Genomic DNA, 26,488 nt, shown 5'->3' with positions numbered 1-26,488 from the left:
GGGAGCTCACCACCTCCTTAGGCAGCCTATTCCACTGCTGAACTACTCTGACTGTGAATTTTTTTCCCCTGATATCTAGCCTATATCATTGTGCTTGAAGTTTAAACCCATTACTGCGTGTCCTCTCCTCTGCAGCCAACAGAAACAGCATCCTGCCCTCCTCCAAGTGACAACCTTTCAAATACTTAAAGAGGGCTATCATGTCCCCTCTCAACCTCCTTTTCTCCAGGCTGAACATTCCCAAGTCCCTCAACCTATCTTCATAGGGCTTGGTCCATTGGCCCCAGATCATCTTCGTCGCTCTCCTCTGTACCCTTTCAATTTTATCTACGTCCTTCTTGAAGTGAGGCCTCCAGAACTGCACACAGTACTCCAGGTGTGGTCTGACCAGTGCCGTATACAATGGGACTATGACATCTTGTCATTTTGATGTGATGCCCCTGTTGATACAGCCCAAAATGGCATTTGCCTTTTCTTCAAATATTTAAGGTTATATCCACTCTAGGATATCACTCTGGATCAATCATGCTTGTTGCAGAGGGAAAATTTAAATCGCCCTAAATCCAAACGGAAATCGCATTCTGTGTAGAGGGCAGGGACGGAATCGATCTGGGGTTGGAATAAAAGCTTCATGCAGATTCAGCCCTGGGTAGATATTATCCACTGAGATAATATCAACCATTCTTTAGAAACATTGCCATTACTTTTGCCAGGGGCTCTGGCTTCCAGCATAGACATATCGCTTTACATTAGTTCCTTGCAACTATATCTTTCTTTATATGGCTGCCCTATCTTTGGGACAATAAGCTCCCTAAGTAAAGTGGTAAGAATCTCCTCAGTTTCCAATTCCTTCATCCCCTCACACTTAGGGAACTCAATTAGCAATCACTAACAGCTTGCCACACCTTGACAGTTTCAGTCCATTAATATCTTTAGCAATCACAGGTATTGCCTACCTCTTGGGAAACTTCCAAGGTTTCACCCAATGATATTGTCCTCACACTGGACAAGCTCATCACATGCTTTCCAGTTTCTTTGTCATACACAAGAAATCACATCAGTGCATTGTTAGCACATCAACCATAAACCCGTGGTTACAATTTTCCTAAAACACAGAGCATCTACTATTAGTTTCTCTGTATGTGATCTCTGGGATTCTCCACATGCCCCCATTACGTGAGGGCCTGCCTTCATCTTCTATGTGTGTGTGTTTCAGTGCCCTGCATACTCCACCTGCCTGCACATAGCCGACTCCTTTTCCTTCTCCAAGATGCCAATCTCCAAGTTTCGTTGAATCCACAGACAATGGTAACTATTGTTTCTTTTTTCTAAAATTATTCCCTTTCACCCCTGTGTTTCTTTAGTTAATCTCTTGTGTGTATATTTCATGAGTTTGAGTGTATGTATGTTTCTGTTTTGCTTTAAGATCTTCTTTAATAAGTCAATATTCCAGTTACTCCAGACTGGTTTATTTAAGAGTTTCTCAATGGAATAGTCTAGTATACATAGGTAGAGATCCCAGAGTTGCCTGTCTTTGAATAAGGCTCCAGCTAATACAGCTAGTTTTATTTATATTTATTTATTTATAATTATATTTATATAATGATGCTCACAATGTCTCGCAGTGGTTTACAAGAACGAATAAAATACAATAAAATCTCCAACAATACCCTTAAAAACAATATAAATTTAAGTAGGGATTGACAGTGTCAATTTAAGCAGGAGACATCGTTTGGGTAGCATCTTCACCTGTTGTTTCAGTGGTCACTCCTTTTGACGTTTTGGTAAATATAATTTGTATGCCGAAGATGCTAGGATTCTAATCAGGCATCCTCTTATCTTCAAGTAACCATCTGAGACCATCTGAGACCTGCAGGGGGGGAAAAGAAGACTGAGTTTTCATGGTGCATTTGCGTTTATTCCCACACTGATGAAACAACAAACACAAAAAGCCCCATATTCACTGTTTGTTAACAAAAATGGATGGGAATAAACAGGAAATAAATATTCCAGATGATCTTGATAGGCTCAAGAACTGGGCTATACTGCCGGCAGAAGGAGCTTTCCTCAATGCAAGCTTCAACTTGTTTTAATACAAAGCCTTATGCTCGAGGCCAAAAATAACATCCACCATAGTAGCTGGCCTCACCACTAGGGGAGGAAGGAGAGGAGATGGAAGATCTGCCCCTGCCAGACCTCCCCCATCTGGGACCTAGTTGAGGGCACAACTGGCAGAACTGGAATGTTTTAATGTTTTAACTTTTTAGAGTTGTTTTAACTTTAACTTTTAGAAGAAGAAAAAGAAGAGCTGGTTCTTATATGCCGCTTTTCTCTGCCAGAAGGAGTCTCAAAGCAGCTTAAAATCACCTTCCCCACAACAGACCACCCTGTGGGGTGGGTGAGGCTGAGAGAGCCCTGATATTAGTGCTCAGTTAGAACAGCTTTATCAGTGCTGTGGTGAGCCCAAGGTCATGCAGCTGGCTGCATGTGGGGAGTGCAGAATTGAACCTAGCTTGCCAGATTAGCAATTCAATAGGGACAAATGTAAAATTCTGCATTTAGGTAGGAAAAACCATCTACACCAATATAGGATGGGGGAGTTGGCAGTAATATGTATGGAAAGGATCTAGATCTAGATTTATGAACTTTTTGAATGGCCACTTTTATTTGCTTAAAACTGAGACTTTTCAGAGAATTTTGTCTGAAATAAGAGAGGCTCAGTCAGATGAGGGGCACAATCTGTGATAAGGTGACCCACCTGGATGGAAAACCAAGACTACTACAGTTATAAATGTTTACCATTGAATCCCTCAGAACCAATAATAATGAATGTAATAATAACAAATGTAAAAGAAAATAATCTTTGGAAACAAAAACAACAATATTAAATAATACATATGCAGAATGGTTGCTGACATATTAAGATTTGGTTTTTAAAACTATAGTGTTTCATTTCTGCTATAGCAACTACAAGCTAGGCTCCAGCAATATGTGGACTGAAAACTTCCAGAAGTACAGGCAGGATTTCGAAGAGGCAGAGGAACTAGAGATAAAATAGCCAACATACGCTGGATCATGGAGAAAGCTAGGGAGTTCCAGAAGAACATCTACTTCTGCTTCATTATGCTAAAGCCTTTGATTATGTGGAGCACAACAAATTGTGGCAAATTCTTAAAGAGATGGGAATACCAGAGCATCTTATTTGTCTCTTGAGAAACCTATATGCAGGTCAAGAAGCAACAGTGAGAACCGAGCATGGAATCACTGATTGGTTCAAAATTGAGAAAGGAGTTCGGCAAGGCTGTATACTGTCGCCTTGCCTATTTAACTTGTATGCGGAGCATATCATGAGAAAGGCAGGGTTAGAGGAGTCACAAATTGGGATCAAGATTGCAGGGGAAATTACCAACAAAGTGTGTATCCAACCTTTGCTTGAAGACTGCCAGTGAGGGAGAGCTCACCACCTTCTTAGGTGGTATCTAGCCTATATCGTTGTACTTGTAGTTTAAACCCATTACTGCGCGTCCTCTCCTCTGCAACCAACGGGAACAGCATCCTGCCCTCCTCTAAGTGACAACCTTTCAAATACTTAAAGAGGGCTATCATGTCCCCTCTCAACCTCCTTTTATCCAGGCTGAACATTCCCAAGTCCCTCAACCTATCTTCACAGGGCTTGGTCCCTTGGCCCCAGATCATCTTCGTCGCTCTCCTCTGTACCGTTTCAATTTTATCTACGTCCTTCTTGAAGTGAGGCCTCTAGAACTGCACACAGTACTCCAGGTGTGGTCTGACCAGTGCCAAATACAATGGGACTATGACAGCTTGTCATTTTGATGTGATGCCCCTGTTGATACAGCCCAAAATGGCATTCGCCTTTTTTACCGCTGCATCACACTGCCTGCTCATGTTTAGTTTACAATCCACAAGTACCCCAAGTTCTCCTTCACACACAGTGTTACCTAGAAGCGTATCCCCCATGTAAGTCATGTACATTTTATTCAACAGTACATGGATGCTTCTCTAGGCTAGATGCGATTCTTATCTTGAAGGAAGCATTGCACTGGGTTGAGAAAATGTAAATTGGCATGATTAAGAATACAGATCATGCTCCGATTATAGCTATTATAAATACAATCCAGACCAGCACTAACTATATCTGGAAGTTTAATCCTGTTCTTTTGACAGATAGTAAGGTAAAGGTAAAGGTATCCCCCTGTGAAAGCACTGGGTCATGTCTGACCCTTGGGGTGACGCCCTCCAGCGTTTTCATGGCAGACTCAATACGGGGTGGTTTGCCAGTGCCTTCCCCAGTCATTACTGTTTACCCCCCAGCAAGCTGGGTACTCATTTTACCGACCTCGGAAGGATGGAAGGCTGAGTCAACCTTGAGCCGGCTGCTAGGATTGAACTCCCAGCCTCATGGGCAGAGCTTTCAGACTGCATGTCTGCTGCCTTACCACTCTGCGCCACAAGAGGCTCTTGACAGATAGTACAAGTAGACAAAACCTGAAAGTGACATTGGAAAGGTACTTTCAAGAAAATGCAGACAGCTCAATATCAAATACATTAAGGTGGCAAGCTATGAAAGCTGTAATGAGGGGAGACTGTATTAAGAATTTATCAAGAATAAACAAAAAAATAAACAAATTAAGGATATGGAAATTGAAGTTGGTAAATTAATAGATATTTATAAAAGATCAGGATCCCCCGCAGTTAAAGTTAAATTAGATCACAAATTAGAAGAATTAAATATGTTAGATATGAATAGAACAAATTTAAAATTATGGTATATGAAACAAAAATATTATGAATTTGAAGGAAAATGCTTGAGATTATTAGCAAACAAAGTGAAATTAAATCAAACAAGGAAATGGATTATGGCAATAAATAACTCTAAGGGAAAATTGGTTAACCATCCTAAGGAAATATTAGAATCCTTCTTGGAATTCTATAACAATTTGTATGCCGCAAAGGAATCCCACTCTCAAAGGATTAACGAATACCGCCTTTCTGTGAAGATTCCTCAATTAGAGTTGGGAATGAGAGACATGATAGATAGACAAATAACAGTAGAAGAAATTAAAACAGATATTGATTCATTAAGAGTAGGAGCAGCACCTGGATTAGATGGATATACAGCAGTATTTTATAAACAATATAAAGACATTTTGGTTCCCCACCTTTTACAGCTATATAATGAAATTATGGATGGAGCTTCTCTTCCTCCTTCTTGGCTTGAAGCCAAATTAATTTTAATCCCAAAAACAAATAAGGACCCTACATCTAGGGAGTCATATAGACCCATATCGTTAATGAACACAGATTACAAAATTTGTACTAAAATTTTGGCTTCTAGATTAAAAAATTGCATTCGTAATTTAATTAGCATAGATCAATATGGCTTTGTTCCAAAAGTTATATTGCAGATGCAATTAGAAAAGTGATGGGGTTGTTATATTTTTCAAAAAAGGAAAAAACAGAATTGGCATTAATATCTTTAGATGTTTAAAAAGCATTTGATTCACTTGATTGGTATTACCTAAAAAAGTTAATACAATGCTATGGTTTTGAAAATAGATTTAATAACGCAATTCAATCTATTTATTCCACCTCTTATGCAAATATTTCAATCAATAGTATTTCAGGGAAAGTGGAAATTAACTATGGTACTAAACAAGGATGCCCTCTTTCCCCATTACTTTTTATTCTGGCTTTAGAGCCTCTAGCAAATAAATTAAGAAATAATCAGGAAATTAGAGGCTTTAATTGCGGTGGGGTGGAAAGGTTGTTAACAATGTATGCTGATGATATGTTGCTATCAATAGCAGATTTAAAATCATCTATAAAACCTATTAAGGAAGAATTTCAAAATTTTAGTCTAATTTCAGGGCTAAAGATAAACTTTTCAAAATCTAGTCTGTTATGTAGTAATATTATTCCTAAAATACAGCTAGAGGCTTCTGAGAAATTAAATATCCCATTAGTTCATAAAAATTTCAGATATCTTGGTATAACAATTACTAAAATTTGAATAAGATGTATCAATATAATTATAAACCATTGTGGAGACAAATAAAATTAGACTTGAAGAAATGGGAAAAACAGAATAGGATGGGAAACAGAATGGGAAAAACATTCACTCGAATTGCATGGGTTAAAATGTTTATTATCCCAAAATTATGATATTTATTTTTTGTATTACCATGCCATCTTTCTGATAAGATCTTAAGGATATGGCAAATACAAATAGACAAATTTATTTTTAAATCCAGGAAACCGAGAACAGCAAAATTATTGAGATACCATTCAGTAAATGAAGGAGGTTGGGGAATTCCAAATATTTCTTTATATTATGATGCGTATCTTTTAAGACATATTATTCCTTTCCTATCTCTCTCAAGGGAAATTAACAGTTCAAACTTGGTTAATTGTATTTTGGAGAAAATAGGAGGTTTCCAAGTTTTATTCGGCAAGATCGCTGGTAAAAATTTAAATATAAACTCTTTGCTTACTCTTCACAGCCCGATTCTTGTATGGAAAAAATGGAAAAAGAACCTATACCCTGCAATCTCCCCATTAACACCTATTTTGTGCCACCCAAAATTTTTAGCATTTAGAAGTTATGGATTAGACATTATAGGAGACCTTGGTAAAGTCCTTCTTCTTAAAAATATTCATACAAATTTATCAGAGGTTAACGAGATATTAAGACATGAAAAACATTTTCCAGAGGGATGTAACTGGATGTTGAAACTTCAAATTTCATCCTTTCTGCAAAGGAAAGAAATTCAAATACAATTGGATAGACCATTAACAGATTTTCAACAATTAATCGACAACATAGATAAAATAGAAGGGAAACTAATATCGAAATTATATAAAATATTATTAGATCAGTAACAACCTGCATCACAAACAATAAAAAATGTGGGAATTAGACCTAAATATCAGAATTAATGGGATGGAGTGGAATAAGATATTTAGGAAAGTTCCATTTAAGTCATTATCAAGTAAAGTCCAAGAACATGCAATAAAGGTAATACAAAAATGGTATTATACCCCAATTAGGGTATATCTAATGAAGAAATCTGGGGATAAAAAATGTTGGAGAGGCTGTGGAAGGGAGGGAACTTTTGTTCATATGTGGTGGGAATGTCCAGCAATAATGAAATTCTGGGAGAAAATGTTTTTGGAAATTAGTAAAATTATAAAAGTGAAATTGGAACCTTCAGTCCAGTTGGTTCTCCTCAATTTATTTCTCAATGAAAATGCTCAATGTAAGCAGAAAATATTGGTGAACTTTCTGATTGTAGCTGCCAGGATGTTAATTGCTACTAAATGGAAAAACGCAGATAATTCTCATTCGATAATTGGCGAAAGAAAATTAGGCAGTTTATGATGTTGGAAAAGTTAACAAATAACATTAAAGTAATTCATGGGGAGAAAAAGACTGAGGATTTCAATATAATTTGGCTGGATTTGGCACATTACTAAAGGAAATTTTCAGACTATAAGGTATGTAAACTGGTGTTGTAATGTGTGACTTGGAATTAAGATGAACAGTTGAATTGTAATAGATGAAATGGACATTGTCTACAGGATTCAAATGAGGGGAGACTGTATTAAGCTACAGAGTTGTGCTGCAGTGAATTTTGTTTTTGGTGGGGCGTTTCTGTTGATTGTCTGTTATTTATTAATTATAATAAAAATATTTTTTAAAAAACTGTTCCAAACTATGATTGTGGAACACTGGGGAGAAATCCTATATAAATAATAAATAAATCGACCAGGGCCAGAGCATTTTCAGTCCTGGCCTCTGCCTGGTGGAATGAGCTCCCAGAAGTGCTAAGGACTTTGCTGGAGTTTTCAGCTTTCTGCAGGGTCTCCAAGATGGAGCTCTTTCACCAGGTGTATGGTTGAGGCTAGGGCAGGGTCTTGGTGTTACCATCAGAGGATCCCCCCCAATGTATGATTAGATCAGGGCAGAGTCTGCACTTACTTTGTTTATTCCATTGTCAATCCTGTTGAATTCAGATCACTTTGAACTCGGATCTTCCTCTCTCCCCCCCCCCTCATTGAAACAGGAAAGTGTTCTGCACGTGGTTAGGGTAGTTCATAAGGGGGGAAGCCAAGCCTCTTTCTTTCTTTTCTTGAAGGGGGGGGGGAAGAGGAGCCAAGCAGCAAGCATCTTGAGGATTGAAAAAGGCAGAGAAGAGAGAAAAAATCCAGGACCGACAGAAGTTGAGAGAAATTAGGGGCTTCTCCTTTAAGGCAACTTTGTCACATGAACACCTGTGGCCAATCCATCCATCCTCTACCACGTGTCCTCTACCTTGGAGGAGAGCCCAGATTCAAAACAGCCTTTAAATATTGAGGGCTAAAAGCAAGATATCGCACAATAATGGTAGGGTCACTCCGGATCAATCCTTGCTGCAGAAGGAAATTTTAAATTGCCCTAAATCCAAACGGAAATTGCATTCTGTGTAGCAACCTGTGGGCCGTGGCATGGCCATGGCGCCGGGCCGCGGTTCCCTCTCCCTGCCCCCCCCCGCAGTAAAAAACTTCCCAGGCCGCAAGCTTGCGGCCCGGGAAGCTTCTTACTACGGGAGGGGGGGGAGAGGGAATCATGGCCGCGCATGCACAATGCACGGGCGGGGCAGTTGCCCTGCCGGTCCCCAGCCTAAAAAAGGTTGGGGACCACTGTTGTGTAGAGGGCAGGGGTTGAAATAAAAGCTCTGTGCAGTTTACACTCTGGTCCCTTGCTCCCAGTGAAAGTGAACTTGACCCATGGGCTGAATGGGGGGGGGGAGTGGGAGATTAGAACTCTTCATAGGAATAGATGTAATGTAAGGGGTGTTTTTAGGGGTTTGACTGTATTTTATTATTGTTATGAACTGCCACAAGACTTTTTGGAGAGTGGCAGTATAGAAATGTAAAAATAAAATGGATGGATGGATAAATGGATGGACAGACAGACAGACAGACAGACAGACAGACAGACAGACAGACAGACAGATAGATACTGACAGAAGACACCAATAGAAGGGAGACAGACTAATCTCTCTTGGGAGGAAGTTCCGGAAATGTAGTGCAATGGCAGAGAAGACCCTTTCTTGCGTTGCCACCCATATACCTTCAGACGGAAGGGGCGACCAAAACAAGTCCTCCAAATATGACTAGAGTGGGTGGGTAGGTTTGTACAGAGAATATGGTTCTTAAGGTATATTGGTCCCAGGCCATATAAGGCTTTAAAAGTCAATACCAGCACCTCAATATGAGCCAACTGGGGCCAACTGGGAGTCAATATAGATGGAAGAAGCCTAGGGCAATATAGTCCCTACAACCCACTCCAGTCAACATGCTGGTCGCAGCAGAGTAGTCCTTGTAAGTTGAGAAGAGGATAATGTATGGTCTGGTCAGGCCTTTACTCTTTAGGACCGGGAGACACCCCAGAGTTCAATATCACTGCATAGATTATCAATACTCAAAGAGGAAATGGGTCTACATACCTGGTCACAGACTGCAGTGTCATAACGCAGTTTAGTGACAAAATGCTCACAGTTATGATCGAGCAGGCTGTAAGGCATCGTTCTCCCCACCATTGCCTTTGCCCGGGAGATGATCTCATCCACAGGGAGCGGTTGGAATCTTTCATCATATTTTTTATTGATGACATACTTATCATTCCCCACCACTTTCTGAAGACGCTCCTTCTTCACCACTGCAATGGGTAAGATGACACTGGCAAGACCAAGGAGGCCAGCTTGAGAACAGAAAAAAACATATACCTAGGTCAACTTTCAGTCTAATTGATCTGCATTTCATCAATAAATTAATCTATACATTTTTGTCCTCCCAATAGTTATAGAAAAAGAGCAGAGGTTTTCCTGGTGGGTGATTTGGAAAGGTAAAGGGGACGACAGAGAATGAGGTGGCTGGATGGAGTCACTGAAGCTGTAGGTTCAAACTTAAATGGACTCTGGGGAATGGTAGAAGACAGGAAGGCCTGGAGGATCATTGTCCATGGGGTCGCAATGGGTCAAATACGACTTCGCACTTAACAACATCTGGAAGAAAGAAGCGGCCGCACTGAAGCTAGCTTTAACCACTTGGCGGCATTGGCTAGATGGGTCCCCAATGCCTTTCGAAGTATGGACAAACCATAAGAACTTGCAGGATTTGAGGCAGCCCCTATCCCTCTTGGCAAAACAGATGCACTGGGTGGAATTTTTCCGCTTGTACTTTACTCTCCACCATTTGCCTGGCAAACTGAATATTTTGGAGGATGCACTGTCCCGCTTGCCACAGTATGACAGCAAGTGTGAGCCATTGGTGGACATGGTATTCAGCCCCACCCAATTGGGATTGGCAGCAGTGATGCACAGTCAGGCTGCAAATGGTCCTCCCTCCTCTGGGGGATGGATCCAGAAGGACATCACCCATGATCTAAAGTTTCCACGCCTCAAAGAGTTGATGCAGGAAAAGGAGGGGGTGTTCTGCAAAGGTGAAAAAAATTATGTGCCCACAGCGGCCCAGAAAGAAGTGTTGAAACTGTGCCATGATTCCAAAGTAGCGGGTCATTTTGGCTTTGTAAAAACCCTGCATTTAGTGCATAGGCATTATTGGTGGCCCACCTTGAGAACTGATGTGGAGCATTTTATAAAAGGCTGCTCCATTTGCTTGACCTCTAAAGACGCAGTAGGAATAGCTAAAGGACTGTTGCAACCTATCCCCCCCCTCACAGATCTTCCGCCCAGCCAGGGGAAAATGGTAATTTGGGTGCTGGTGGATGCGTTTTCCGAACAAGCACTTTTCATCCCAGGCGCAAGGCTGCCCATGGCCGCCAAACTGGCCTCACTGTTTGTGGTGCATGTGTACAAACGACATGGATTACTGAATAGATGCTTGTTGGATCGTGGGGCACAGTTCATTGCCAAGTTCTGGCGGGAGCTTCTCAAAACACTAGGTGTCACGCCTCCGCTACCTCCTCCCGAGTTGCCAGAGCTGCCCCAGATCAGGCTGAAGACTCCGGGGAGTCTGACGAGGACCCTGGGGAGGGCTGCTCCAGGCAGCCAGAGAGATCACGGAGACTGGCACGGCAACAGCAGGCTGGATTGGATGATTCGATTGAAAGGTGCAGGAGACAACATAGGGTGGGGTTGGCAGAACGCCGAAGGGGCCGTTGGCTGCAGGCGAGCTGTCAACTTAGATGGGGCCCAGCTGAAAGCACTTCGGGGGAAGACGGAGTGAGTCATCCCCCAGGTGCAGGGAATTAGCTGGGCTGCAATTAGCTGAAACGGCAAAAGGCTTCGTTGTGGAAGCAATTTTATGCAGACACCCCTCGGACCGGCTTTTGAATTCCTGTACTTCGTTTTGACTTCCTCTGGCTCCTGAGACCCCTGGCACCAGCTTGACAACTCTTCTTGGACATCAGACTGATTATTGCTGGCTTCCCTCAGCTTCTCTGACCCCGGCACCGGATTCTGACAACGCACTCGGTAAAGTGGATTGGCTTGGTATAAATATTTGATAACTGGACTCCGACTTTGGCTTGTTTTGACTACTCCCTGTATTGCCCCTGCACTGTGCTGATTTACCTCCTGGCAACATGGACTGGACTTGATGTTGCTCAGGCGAAGCTTTGCAGCCCCGGCTCCTCTGGCACAGCAGCCACAGGGCATGGCCAGCTAGGACAGCATACTAGGGATGGAGCAAGCTCTCACGTCGGGGTACCACCCTGAGACCAATGGACAAACTGAAAGGGTTAACCAGATTTTAGAACAATACCTTCATTGTTTCATCAACTACCAGCAATCTGATTGGGTTTCTTTATTACCCCTGGCTGAATTTGCGTATAATAATGGGGTGCACTCTTCCACTGGTCTTTCACCTTTCAAAGTGGTCTACAGGACAGATTTGCAGGCTGTGCCCACCTGGATCCCCAGGGATGACAGTCCCAAAGACTTTAAAGAGTGGGCAAAGAACATTGTCTCATCCTGGCCCATTATTGTGCAAACCTTAGAGGCTGCAAAAAAGGATTATAAGTACCATGCAGATAGAAAACGCTGCACTTCCCCTTTATGCAAAGTTGGGCATTTCTCTCTACCAAGAACTTACAGTGTCAACAAGCTTCTAGAAAATTAGGGCCCAAATACATGGGTCCATTTAAAGTTACTTGTGTTATCAATGCAGTGACTGTGGAATTACAGTTGCCTAAGACTTATAAACATGTCCACCCTGTGTTTCATTCTAGCTTGCTCAAGAAAGCCCCTCCTCCTGACAACTGGCACCCTGCTTCTGCTGCGCCCATCCATGTGTATGGGATTTTGGGCTGTATCAAGCGGAGTATCGTGTCCAGATCACGGGAGGTAATGGTACTGCTGTACTCTGCTCTGGTTCGGCATCACTTGGAGTACTGTGTTCAGTTTTGGGCACCGCAGTTGAAGAGGGATGTAGACCAACTGGAGGGCAACAAAGGTGGTGAGGGGTTTGGAGACCAAGACATATGAAGAAAGGCTGGGTGAGCTTGGTCTGTTTAGCCTAGAGAAGAGACAACTGAGAGGGGATCTGATAACCATCTTCAAGTATTTAAAAGGCTGCCATATAGAGGATGGAGCAGAGTTGTTCTCTTTTGCCCCGGAGGGATGGACCAGAACCAATGGGATGAAATTAATTCAAAAGAAATTCCGTCTAAACATCAGGAAGAAGTTCCTGACAGTTAAAGCGGTTTCTCAGTGGAATAGGCTTCCTCGGGATGTGATGGGTTCTCCATCTCTGGAAATTCTTGAACAGAGGCTAGATAGCCATCTGATGGAGAGGCTGATTCTGTGAAGGCTCAAGCGGGTGACAGGTTACAGTAGATGAGCGATAGGAATGTGAGTGTCCTGCATAGTGCAGGGGGTTGGACTAGATGACCCATGAGTTCTCTTCCAACTCTATGATTCTATGATTTTGTTATGTTATTATTCTATTATGGTTATTGTGTTAATGGGGTATTTTAGGGGATTTTATTATATTTTGTTGATCTTGTAAACTGCCGCGAGACATTCGAGAGCAGCGGTATATAACTGTAACTGTAACTGTAACTATAACTATAACACTGGGGTTGGTCTTTTCCCAGAAATTGGGAAGTTCCTATTGATTTTCTGTATAAAGGCTGGGAGATCATGAAAGCAGAAATTGAACAGTTTGGAGCAAGATACTTCCTTGCTTTACCTCAATATTGATGGGGCTTTTCTCTGGGGAGAGCCAGTTTGGTGTAGTGGTTAGGAGTGCGGACTTCTAATCTGGCATGCCGGGTTCGATTCTGCGCTCCCCCACATGCATCCAGCTGGGTGACCTTGGGCTCGCCACGGCACTGATAAAATTGTTCTGACCGAGCAGTGATATCAGGGCTCTCTCAGCCTCACCCACCCCACAGGGTGTCTGTTGTGGGGAGAGGAATGTGAAGGCGACTGTAAGCCGCTTTGAGCCTCCTTCGGGTAGGGAAAAGCGGCATATAAGAACCAACTCTTCTTCTTCTTCTTCTTCTTCTTCTGTTAGACTGCCTTCTGGACCTTAAACTTGTTTGGAGGTTGTAGCAGTGGAGCACAGCTATCATATACCCTTGATTAAAGAATGGTACACTCCTAACTGGAATGGTCATCCTCTTCCACTAAGAGTGCAGATTTGGGAAAGATGCACATCGAGAAGTGAGGGATGTAGGGAACATCCACCTAGCCAGCCAGATCATCCTAATCAACCCTGGCAATTAATGGCGTGACAGAAATCACAGCCAGATCACCCTCATATCCATAGACCAGGGTATATATCCTACTACACTGTGAGTGACAGAGCCACCTCAGAAACCACATTATAAAACCTATGATGGGAGAAGTAGACACCCATAATCCTATGACACTGCTTCAACATCTATTGAGAGACCAAAATCCCCAGACATCTGAAGCCACCACCAGATTTATTTACTTAACCTTGTTCAAAAATGCTAGAAATCTATGGAAAATCTGAGTTTTAGCTTGAATTATTTTAGCACACTTTTAACACGCACACACACACACACACACCTAAGTTTGGTTAATAACAACAAGAGAGGTATTTGATTTGATTTGACTGCCATTTGCAGAAAGTTTTATTTGATGAGTGTTACCTAAGTATAACTAAAAATTGTAAAATTTGGGGGGCAGCAATTTTTACCTACAGATTTTCTCTTGGGATGGAATCAAAGGCCATTCTTAGGTCAATAAAGGTCATGCCTCAAAGTTTTGTATATGTTTCACTTTTTAGACACCACAATGCAATGGTCTAGTGGGGAATTTCCTTTTTTGAACCTAATCTACTTGGGTCCAAGGATGTGTTTACTAGAAATCCAATATGTTAATTTTAAAGCCAGAAATGTTGCATAGAGTATACCAATAACTGGAAGCAGCCTTATTGGGCGATAGTTTGCCTTTTTTATATAATAGCAGAGCTGGTCGATTGCATGCAAGCCAGTGTTCTAACTCCTGTAGATACTCTCGAGCCTTGCTGCCTCAAAATGAGGGCACTGCTCCTGAGGAGGCTGGGCTAGGCTGTCTTAAAGAATGCAAACACTACAGGCGCAACATAGCTGGCATGCATTTACCAGGGAGGGGTATCTGGAAACGTCTCTAGCCATTAACTCCCTAAATCTTGCTTTCTGCTCTTTAATAGAGAAGTCCTTACATTCTGGAGCAAAATGGACCACGTATCCATTGCTTATAGGAACCAACTGTTCTCCTTTTTCCTCCTCCTCCTCTTCTTCTTCTCCTATGTAGATAGCCCAATGTTGATAAAAAGGTCGGTGAATCTCAATCAGATCTCCAGATTCTGGCTTCACCTGCAAGGATGAACAGATGTCTCAGACCTTTTCAATGGCAGGAGCATCTCAACCATAGAGACTAAACGGAGGAACTGCTTATGCAAGTTTCTGAAGGGCTTGTCTCAAGTGGGCCTGAGAGAGTAGTTGAGAGATAGAGGATGAGACACAGACAATCCTTTTGGGGGTTATGTTAGCTGGGTGACACCCCTTGCACTCTAGAGCACAAGATAAAGTTCTGACCATCGTCAGCAAGCCAAGAAAGAGATACAAGGCTGTGGCAAAATGCATTACAGCCAACAAATTTGCACCCACCAAGTGAAGTGCCCTAAGGGGGGCATAAAGAAGTAGGCAGTCTTTCAGATAGGTGGGGTACAGACTGTGAATACCCTTAAATTTTAATACCAGAACCTTTAACTTGATCCATGCTGCAACTGGCAACTAGTGCAGCTGCCTCAGCACAAGCTGGATGTGGGACCTTCACAATGTACCTGTGAGGACTTTAGCAGCTGCATTCTGTACCAGCTGCAATTTCTGGTTCAAGGACATGGGTAGGCCGTAACTATCCTTCTCCCAATTTTTTTTTCATCGAAACTTTTAAATGATATTTTTAGCTTTGTTTACTACTGGCTATTTCTCTAAACATCTTCCCTATATGCCAAACTGTACAGACAGTACAGAGTTTTCCATGAGGTATTATCCAAGGTGTACACTTTGTTATTCCTTCAGTGAGTTAGTGCTACACTAAAAGAAAACCATATTAGCTGGTCAGTCTAGAGTCTATAGGAAGTGATAGCAGCACTTACGAAATTATTTCCCGGAACCCTTCACCCTGGGGAGTTTCCGCCCCTTTATTCTGTCACACTAGGTAATGGATGATCTCTAAATTCTTGAAATTCTAAGAATTCTGATGCCTATCACATACTACAATTTGTAGGAATATGTAAAACTCACATTCTAGAGGTCTGCATTTTATTCACATTTCTTTTTATCCTTGGATAGTCTGTTGTGTTATCATACAGGGTGTGTGATTTTATTTTATTTTAAAAATTATTTCAATTATTCAATCAGGCTGCTCTGATCTTGTGACCCATGATAATGCTTTGTTTGGCTCATATGTACCAGGAACAGAAGATGGGAGGGGCAGTAGTTAACCTTACTCCCCAAAAGCATACTAGTGTGTCTCCTCAGTAGCAAGTGCAAAAGGGGAGAGAGATGAAACATAGACGCAAGCCTTTAATCAGCCAAACAGTGCCAAAGCACTAATCTTCAAATTCAGAAGGAAGGGATCAGGTTAGAGAATTAAAATTTGGAGCAAATATCGGTGCTTGTATTCATGTATGGGTCGATAACCTGATAACATAGTTTTGATTTGTTTGTGTTCATTGTTGAAAAGAAGTACATGCAAATCGTAGCAACAGTTGAGCCTTAGGATCACCAAGAGTCGGACATTAATTCATAAAGGTAAAGGTAAAGGTATCCCATGTGCAAGCACTGAGTCATGTCTGACCTTTGGGGTGACGCCCTCTAGTGTTTTCATGGCAGACTGACTCAATACAGGGTAGAATTGCCAGTGCCTTCCCCAGTCATTATAGGGTCACCATAAATTGGAACCCCAATTCCCCAACCTACCCCAGGAATGTTAATTTCTAAACAATCTCTTGTACTTACTTCTGGCTCCCAAGACATGGTGACTTGTGTTCAGGTCTTCTGTGGGTTTTCCTCAGATATTCAGCTGTCACGATTTTCAAGTTGGTTGCACTTTCCTGCCTTACTCTAATGTAATGGTAGGTGGGAGAAACATCAGTTGTAATGAGAGAGATATAGATGCAATGTAACCTCATTTCCTTACTGTTGAGCTTCTGCTAAAGATCTTATGTCAGAAAGGTAAGGATCAAGTAATACACTCATTACAAATCTAGAAACAATTCAAAATGCTTACCTGAAAAAAGATAGTTGTTCTATTTGTAACAGATTATTGACGTTTAACATTTTACAGTTCTAAAGTGCTAAAGTTCTGAAGTTTTGCAGACAGTGGATTTCTAATGTCCTTTTTCTGTATTACCTTCCTTTATTATAAGCTGTAATTGTTTATACTGCCAGCCATACAACAATGTGTAGAGATTATTTGCCAAACTGGTCTCTGCTCTTTGCTGTCGAGCAAGGCCAAAAGGTCAGTCTCTGGTCTCTGGAAAATCACTAGAAAAAGTTTTCCTGCAATTGGTTGATCACAAGGTAATTCTGGTCAAGGTCCAAAAACTACACAGCATCTTAAAATCCAATAGCCACAGAATGTATACATAGCTATACGTTTTGGCAAACTTCTATGTCCTTTGACATGCATGGACCAGTTGCAGTTTCTGGATCAGCGTCAAAGAAAGGCATGCGTACAGCATATTACAGAAGTCCAGCCTGGAAGTGACCATTGCATGGGTCACTGTGTTCAGGTGTTCTGGGGCCAGCTAGCTTTGCCTGGCAGAGATGGTAAAATGCCAACTGAGCTACCTTGGAGACCTGCACCTCCATTGACATGGAGACATCAAAGATCACGCTCAAGTTCCTAGCAGATTGCACAGCAGTAAGCTGTACTTCATCTAGGCAGGGCAGTCGCGCTTCCTTGCCCGGTCCTTTTCTAACCAGCCACAGGACCTCTGTCATGGAGGAGTTGAGTCTCAGGCTGCTTGAGTCCGACCTTTACAGCTTCCAAACATCTGGTGAATGTTTCTGGGGAAGAGTCTAATCAGCTGGCCATTAGGAAGTAAAGCTGGGTGTCATTTGCATATTGCTGGCATCCCAGCCCAAACCCTCATACTAGCTGGGCTAGAGGGTGCATGAAGATGTTAAATACAGTGGGAGAGAGATCTACACCCCGTGGTACTCCACAAGGGAGTTCATAAGGGTGCAAATAGGTCTCTCCCACAGCAACCTTCTTTTCACGATCATGAAGGAAGGAGATCAGCTATTGAAGGGCTGTCCCCTACATACCACCATCCATGAGGCAGTGAGTGAGGAGCTCGTGATCTGCCACATAAACGCTGCAGTGGGGTCTAATAACACACTCAGTGCCAGCCCACCTCTGTCCACCTGTTCTTGGAGATCATCCATCCATCAGGGTGACCAAAGCCAGATTTAACTGGTTCAGGAACTGAAGCTTTCTCTAGGCATGCTAGAAGTTGGTCCGTGGCTGCCCTTGAAACCACCACTCTTAGAAACGCCAGGCACAAAACAGGAAAGAGGTTCGTCAGGTCCTCGGGGGTCCAATGCTGTTTTCTTTCATGGAGGTCAAATCACTGCATCCTTTAGCCTACCTGGGGATTCCCTGATAATAGGGAAAGACTATATCCCAGAGAGGGCCTCCTGTCCTCCCATTGCTCATTTTAAGGCACCAAGAGGGAAAGGGATCAAGCAGGCAAGTGGCGAGTCTCACTGACATTAGCAACTGATCCATTTTGTTCAGCGAGAGCCATCTGAAGCCACCAAACACCCTCCTTAAAGGCAGTACATGGTAATTTGTCCATAAGTATCCATGTGTTACACCAGCTTGGTGTAGTGGTTAAGAGTATGGACTTCTAATCTGGCATGCCAGGTTTGATTCTGCACTCCTCCCCCACATGCAGCCAGCTGGGTGACCTTGGGCTCGCCACAACACTAATAAAGCTGTTCTGACCAAGATATCAGGGCTTTTTCAGCCTCACCCACCTCACAGGTTGTCTGTTGTGGGGAGAGGAAAGGGAAGGCGATTGTAAGCCGTTTTGAGACTCCTTTGGGTAGAGAAAATCACCATATAAGAACTACTACTACTACTACTACTACTACTACTACTACTACTACTACTTCAACTGTCTTTCTTCCTTTGTCAGACTTTCTTGGACTTACCCACTTGTCTTACTGTTATGTAAGACTGCAGTGTGCCCAATCCAAAGGGCCCCACTCCACCTGGAGTGTCTAATCTCCACTCATAAAACTGGAAATGAAGAGTCATACACCAAGTTCTCCTGTATCATATCAAAGGTGTTTAATAGTCAGTAAAGCCAGCTCAAAGTTTGAATGGACATCTTCCCCTTTTATACCCTTTTGCGTCCACATTCCCTCAGCCCCACCCTCAATGTCTGAGAGACAAGGATTTACAGTCTATGTGCCCTTCTCAGGAGGGTTGATGCCTTCATGAGAGAAACAAAGGAGTTTTAGAAGAACCAAGAAGATACAAATTCACACCTGTCTAGCTGCAGTAAGTTTGACATCTAAACTATTTTGGAGAAATGATCAGGTGAAACTGTTGACCCACCTACAGAAAACACATATGAACTTTGAAACTTATGCTTCGAAGAAGAAGAGTTGGTTCTTATATGCTGCTTTTCCCTACCTGAAGGAGGCTCAAAGCGGCTTAAATTCGCTTTCCCATTCCTCTCCCTACAACAGACACCCTGTTAGGTGGGTGAAGCTGAGAGAGCCAGGATATCACTGCCCGGTCAGAACAGTTTTATCAGTGCTGTGATGAGCCCAAGGTCACCCAGCTGGATGCATGTGGGGGAGTGCAGAATCGAACCTGGCATGCCAGATTAGAAGTCCGCACTCCTAACCACTACACCAAACTGGCACCCTAGCTGGCCCCAGAAACATATGTGGGTGCCCCTAATTGTGTTTTTGGTTGTTTCTATAGAGGGGGAGGGAGTGATAAGGGGACATAAAGAATCAAGCATCTAATTTTTCCCTAATGGACCTATGCCTGATAGCCATTAATGCTGCATGACCATTTGTTTCCTGGCTTGGTTTCCAGTCATGGGAGCAAGCCCTCCTAATGACAGGAAACAGAAGATGTAGCAGATATCTCACCCTCCTTGGTGTGGAATGAGGCCAGTTTTTCTGGGTGCTGCAAAAAAAAACCCAAAAAAGAACGTTCCATTCTCTACTTGTAAAAGAGACTCTGAGAATTCACCTCTTATTGTTATGAGCAAAGTGAAATTATCACAAGCAAAGTGAAATTATCCTTTAGCAAATCCTCTTCATTTTGTGGAGCTTTTCTCTTTATTATCCCGTGTTACTTTGGAACTCAGCTTATGCTCTCGGACTCTGGACTATTGGTTCTTAGAACCCTCTTGCTTGTGAATATTAACTATTATAATGAGTAATATTAAACACCCTCTTCACTGACTAGTGTAGCTTGTATGTTATGCGCCTTAATAAATATCAATTGATTTTTAAAACCTATTGTCTAATTCTTGAAAGAGCTACAGGAAAGTACCTCCCAGTGCCTTCCTGGTCACAACTACCTGTTTCTTTCGTTTTGAGGTCTCTCTGCCCTGGACTGGGTTTGAGACACCTTGCTTTAGTTCCCTGACAGACTCTGGGCATTTCCACACATGAAAAATGTTGCTGGGCAGCTTCTGAATGTTGGCAGCGTATTCAGGTCCCTCCACATGATGTCACTAACATCTGCCTGTCCAGTAGGCGGCTTGCAATTTCACCGTTTTTAAAGTGCAATGCGGTAAGTCCAGGGAAGTGTATTTACCACCCTAAAACGCGCAAATTACCAGTGAGCCACCAGTTCTTAACACACATAAAATATGTAAAGCAGCCAATAAAATCTCCAAAGCCTGTAAAAGATAAAAAAAATAAACTGTAATCCTACACCACCCAAGTTAATACATAATAGAAGAAATTGTGAAACCATTTAAAAACCATTAGAAACCATTTAGAAACCATTCAAAATGTAATAACAGAAAGGGGAAAAAATGGAATGAAATTTACCTTCCAAAATTTTTCAGTGAAGGGTCCCTTACTAGTGCATGTATTGCAATGAGTGAAGTGGTGGTATGATGGGGGAGAGTATCTTATAAAGTAAGAGGATGATGCAATAGTGCTGATGGAAAAGCCGTGTCCGACCAGCTGCAGTCAGCCAGAGCCAAAAGGAGGGGGTGGGGTGGGGGAAACTTTGCATTTTTTTACCTGAAAATAGATATCTTCTCATGTTCATTGGAATCAGGGAGAAAAAGAAACTAAGAAAACAGCCACAACATTTTGTGCCTACTCACACATCCAGTCAATCTCTTGATTTAAGCCTGCTGGTTCCAAAGTCCCAAGAGTGAATATCTAAAAGGTCTCTCTTCTCTTTAGGATAGATATCAGGTGTTCCTTGGGCGCTGTAATATTCTCAATGCCATAAAACTGAAGATCTTTCATGGTTTCTTAAGTCGTTCTGAAGTGTTGTACCACTGGCACAGAGGTTCAAAGATTTTTGAGATTGCTTAGGTGGTCAAGGATATGTACTCTTAAAGGTCTAGATCAGTGGTTCTCAGCCTTGGGGTCCTGACCACGAGGTTGCCAGGACAGGTTGCCACTGTTGTGGCGGTGGCAAGGTGGCAGTGGGCGGCAGCCAGCAGCAGTGGAGCCATGGCACTGCCCCCTTCCATGCCACCTCCAGATTGTTGATCGCCATTGCGCCTGCACGCGTGTGTGCGTGTCACCGCCGCAGTTGGGGGTCATGGCGTTACGGTGGTTGGGAACTGCTGGTCTAGATGTAAAACCTATATATTTATTATATCTACTTGCTACTGAATATATAACACCAGTAGTAATAGTAGTACAAGTTATATACTGATTGAAAGAGAAAGTTCTGTCACTGAAACCCTTAAAGCTTTGCACTTTTTTTTTTAGCATGCTGACACGCTTTACAGTGCTGACAAGGGGAAAAACGGTTTGGTAACCCATCTACAGTGTTTACTGCCAGTTCTCTGTGGGAGAAGCCGCTGTGAACAAGCATGTCCGTGAGATTTTTTGCTCATTTGTGGGCAAACGAAGGAATTGAGCTGCACCTTTGCATGTTAGAGAGGAGATATCTGTACTTATTAATGATATTTTTTCATTTTATTATAATGTTTGTTATAAGTTAAAACAACAACTATTTTATCTGTAATATTGGTTTTCTTTTTTGGCATCAAAACAGTAGATTTTGGATAGAGTCAAGGGCGTAGCCATGTTGGTTTGAAGTAGCACAATGAAAGAGGAATCCAGGAGCACCTTTAAGACCAACAAAGATTTATTCAAGGCGTGAGCTTTTGAGTGCAGGCACTGTTCCTCAGACTATGAACTACCATTATAACAGTGGAAATATAAAGCTAACGTTAATTCTGTTAAATTAGTAAACTGTGTCACAACATTCAAATTCAGCCATATGATCATTCTTTGCTAAAACAGCTAATCAGTCCTTTTGAGTTCAGCTGCATTTCACAAAAACATTGGAGAAATAAAACTGTCCATGATCAAAAAAACAGAATAGATCGAAGGGGTGGAAGAGTGGCACTATATGTGAGGAAAGGGCTTACCTGTCAGGAAATCCTAGTGGAGAGTATATCTACAGTGGAAAGCATCTGGGTGAAAATAAGCGAGGGGAAAATAAGCGAGGGGTGGTTGGTGTCTGCTACCGACCGCCTGACCAACGAGAGGATGTGGATGCTGCACTTTGTGAGCTGCTTGAGAAAATATTCAAGCGGCAGGACCTTGTCATCATGGGTGACTTCAGTTTCCCAGATGTGTGCTGGGAAACAAACTCTGCAAAGCGTCCTCAGTCATGCAACTTTCTGACCTGCCTGGCTGACAATTTCATATATAAAAGGGTAGATGAACCCACAAGAGGTTCAGCCATACTGGACTTAATACTGACCAACAGGCAAGAGTTGGTGGATGAGCTGAAGGAGGTGGGGACCCTAGGGGGAAGTGACCATGTCCTCATAGAATTCCTTTTGAGATGGGGGGGGGGGCAAGGAAGCTTGTAGCCAGACGTGGATGTTGGATTTTCGTAGGGCAAACTTTAATAAACTCAGAGACAAGATGAGTGTCATACCATGGACGAGAATGCTGGAAGGGAAGGGACCATGTGAAGCGTGGGCACTACTCAAACAAGAGCTATTGCATGCTCAATTAATGACTATCCCAGAGAGACGAAAACACTGCAGGAGCTCTAAGAAGCCTATTTGGATGAACAGAGAACTTCAAGAGGAACTAAGAAAGAAAAGGGAAATGTTCAGGAAATGGAGGGAAGGACAGAGCTCTAAAGAAGAGTACCTACAGGTTACTAGGCACTGTAGATCAATCATCAGAAAGGCCAAAGCTGAGAGTGAGCTAAGATTGGCCAGGGAAGCCCACTGTAACAAGAAAAGATTTTTCAGTTATGTGAGGAGCAAACGTAAAGTAAAGGTGGCAAAAGGCCCACTGTTGGGTGCGGATGGACAAACTCTAATGGAGGATGCAGAGAAAGCAGAAAGGCTCAGCGCCTATTTTACATCTGTTTTTTCCCACAGGTCAAAGGGTTTAGGCACATCTAGAGATGGCAGTAGCCAAGAGATAGTGTCTGGGTGGCAGGTTGACATGGACAGAGAAGTTGTCGAGAGGCTTTTAGCTGCACTGGATGAGTCAAAATCCCCTGGGCCAGGTAAAATGCACCCGAGAGTGATCAAAGAACTTTCCAGAGAACTTGCACAGCCCTTGTCCATCATCTTCGGGAGCTCTTTAAGGACTGGAGATGTCCCGGAGGACTGGAAGAGAGCAAACGTTATTCTGATCTTCAAAAAAGGGAGGAAGGATGACCCGGGAAACTACAGACCAGTGAGTCTGACCTCTGTGGTGGGGAAGATAATGGAGCAGATATTAAAGGGAGTGATCTGCAAACATCTGGAGGACAATTTGGTGATCCAAGGAAGTCAGCATGGATTTGTCTCCAACAGGTCCTGTCAGACCAACCTGGTTTCCTTTTTTGACCAAGTAACAGGTTTGCTGGATCGTGGATATTCGGTTGATGTCGTTTACTTGGATTTTAGTAAAGCTTTTGATAAGGTTCCCCACGATGTTCTGATGGATAAATTGAAGGACTGCAATCTGGATTTTCAGATAGTTAGGTGGATAGGGAACTGGTTAGAGAACCGCACTCAAAGAGTTGTTGTCAATAGTGTTTCATCAGACGGGAGGGAGGTGAGTATCGGGGTACCTCAGGGCTCGGTGCTCGGTCCGGTACTTTTTAACATATTTATTAATTATCCAGATGAGGGGGTGGAGGGACTACTCATCAAGTTTGCAAATGACACCAAATTGGGAGGACTGGCAAATACTCCAGAAGATAGAGGCATAGTTCAACGAGATCTGAACACAATGGGAAAATGGGCAAATGAGAACATTACAATTTAATAAAGATAAGTGTAAAGTTCTGCATCTGGGTCAGAAAAATGAAAAGCATACCTACTGGATGGGGGATACGCTTCTAGGTAACACTGTGTGTAAACGAGACCTTGGGGTACTTGTGGATTGTAAACTAAACATGAGCAGGCAGTGTGATGCAGCGGTAAAAAAGGCAAATGCCATTTTCGGCTGTATCAACAGGGGCATCACATCAAAATCACAAGATATCATAGTCCCATTGTATACCGCACTAGTCAGACCACACCTGGAGTACTGTGTGCAGTTCTGGAGGCCTCACTTCAAGAAGGATGTGGATAAAATCGAAAGGATACAGAGGAGAGCGACGAAGATGATCTGGGGCCAAGGGACCAAGCCCTATGAAGATAGGTTGAGGGACTTGGGAATGTTCAGCCTGGAGAAAAGGAGGTTGAGAGGGGACATGATAGCCCTCTTTAAGTATTTGAAAGGTTGTAATTTGGAGGAGGGCAGGATGCTGTTCCCATTGGCTGCAGAGGAAAGGACGCGCAGTAATGGGTTTAAACTACAAGTACAACGATATAGACTAGATATCAGGAAAAAAAATTTCACACTCTAGTCATATTTGGAGGACTAGGAAAAAGTTTTTCACAGTCATAGTAGTTCAGCAGTGGAATAGGCTGCCTAAGGAGGTGGTGAGCTTCCCCTCACTGGCAGTCTTCAAGCAAAGGTTGAATACACACTTCTCTTGGATGCTTTAGGATGCTTAGGGCTGATCCTGCATTGAGCAGGGGTTATGGCTCCTTCCAACTCTATGATTCTGTGATTCAGTTGGGTTTTATGGTTCCAATTCTAGTTTTCTTTCCCACCTTTTGGTTTCTGCCTAAGAGTAGCCCCTGGACTCTTAGGGCTTGGGACCAATTCAGGGATGGTGACAGGTCTAGCCAGGCTCTCTGCTTTGTAACTTACACCCTCCCAGAAAGGAACCAGGGAGAGGGGAGTCTGGAGGATCACGTTCTCCCCCCCACACACACACACTTTTGTCATTACCTGTTGTTTTTAGAGTGCAGAAAGGAGGAAAGCAACAATCTCTCTTCCACAGAGAAACATTAACTTTATCCTTGTTTAATAATGCAAACCTTAAAAACAAGCCAACCCATACCATTACCCCCACCCCAGAAAGTTTTACTCTGCAAGATCCTTTGTATTGACTTCTGACATCTGTGCTCCTCAAGGCAGAATGATTTGTCTTTTACTGATTGTTTGCTTTCTCAAGCCACGTCAAACAACGCTTATTCTAATAGAAAACTCTGCTTGTTCAAATCATAAAGCAGGCAACCGCCAACCTCAGTGCTTGCAGGAAAACGAAAATGAAACCAAGCCCCCCAAAATAATAAGTAATGGAATGTGCATCATGATAACTATGCACTGAAGTAATCTCCTAGTCCTTTCACTTCTCCATATCTGTTTCTCTTTCAGCCCCTACAATCAATCATTCGTTGCACAGATGTGATAGGAGTCCTATTCCACCAAGGCAAAGTAAAGAGCATTTTGTAAAGTTTTATTAACTTTATTTATAGTCAGCCTTTCTCACTGGGATTCAAATTACTCAGGATGCATCAGTACTTTATCCTTGTTTAGTAATGCAAACCTTAAAAACAAGCCAACCCATACCATTACCCCCACCCTAGAACAGTTATACTCTGCAAGATCCCTCGCATTTACTTCTGACGTTTACTTTTCTCTCCCTGTTGGTAAGGCTTGAGGGATTCCCCTTCAATGTCCCTAGAGAAGTGTGCATACTCATGCAAGGTTCGACTCAGAGCATTTCTGCACATGGGTAAAAATAGTGTCACGCCAGCTGTGTGGCGTAACGCTAAATAAAATCGCGCCTCCTGGTCTCTCCTCACTTTCCCTGCTATCTTGCTCTTCTCTGCCAGGCAGCCAATCTCATTTCTCCATGCTTTGAATTGCCCCTTTGATGCCCACTGTTTTTTTTTTTTTAAATCAGTAGTTCTCTGTTGAAACAACTATGCATCTAATCATAGATGCATAGTGTTTGTTTATTGAAACCACTTATGGAATGATGAGGCTTGCTTTTTTTAAAAAAAGAAATCTGGTTTCTGATTGGGGGGAGCTTAGAGAGGCATGCTTTGTGCTACAACTTTGAGGATAATTTTTTTTTACCTTTGCCTGTACAATTTAATGACTATTGGTTGCTCCAGGCAGTTCACTTGAAACAAAAAACCTCCATTCTGCTGCTGCTGCGTCTCCCCTCCCGCGCACAAGTACACGTGCACACACACTCTCTCTCCATGGAGTTCCCTTGCTGTGGGGGGAAGGGCCACCTGCCTGAGTAGTTTTCTCGCTGGCTGGCTGCCTCTTGCCATGGCTTTGCAGCTCCTCACCCTGCCTCTCAAGAGAGGGAGGGAGGAGAGAGCACCTGGATGCCCCACGTGATCCAATGGGGAGGCTTCTTCAAAAGAGAGACGTTTGGGAAAAATTCTTACT

General features: G+C 42.7%; 1 protein-coding gene and 1 long non-coding RNA gene across 2 annotated transcripts; one reads left to right on the top strand and one right to left on the bottom strand.

Moving 5' to 3' along the window:
• Window positions 1-1,510: 1,510 nt before the first annotated feature.
• Window positions 1,511-20,644, bottom strand: LOC143831494 (phospholipase A and acyltransferase 3-like). The gene is made up of 5 exons (XM_077324524.1): window positions 20,582-20,644; window positions 16,505-16,609; window positions 14,701-14,854; window positions 9,510-9,763; window positions 1,511-1,870 (listed from the first exon to the last, which is right to left on the bottom strand). The coding sequence occupies exons 2-5, from the start codon at window positions 16,520-16,522 to the stop codon at window positions 1,820-1,822; spliced, it is 477 nt and encodes a 158-aa protein (XP_077180639.1). The 5' UTR covers window positions 16,523-16,609; window positions 20,582-20,644; the 3' UTR covers window positions 1,511-1,819.
• On the top strand, window positions 11,087-21,660 carry LOC143831500 (uncharacterized). Its single transcript, XR_013228894.1, has 3 exons — window positions 11,087-11,498; window positions 12,254-12,368; window positions 21,488-21,660. It is a non-coding gene; the product is annotated as an uncharacterized LOC143831500 (long non-coding RNA).
• The last annotated feature ends 4,828 nt before the right edge of the window (window positions 21,661-26,488 follow it).

Source organism: Paroedura picta, chromosome 1 (assembly GCF_049243985.1).
Source record: "Paroedura picta isolate Pp20150507F chromosome 1, Ppicta_v3.0, whole genome shotgun sequence".
NCBI lineage: Eukaryota > Metazoa > Chordata > Lepidosauria > Squamata > Gekkonidae > Paroedura > Paroedura picta.
Note: the sequence above shows the minus strand (reverse complement) of the source record. Positions and strands in the feature narration are given on the sequence as shown.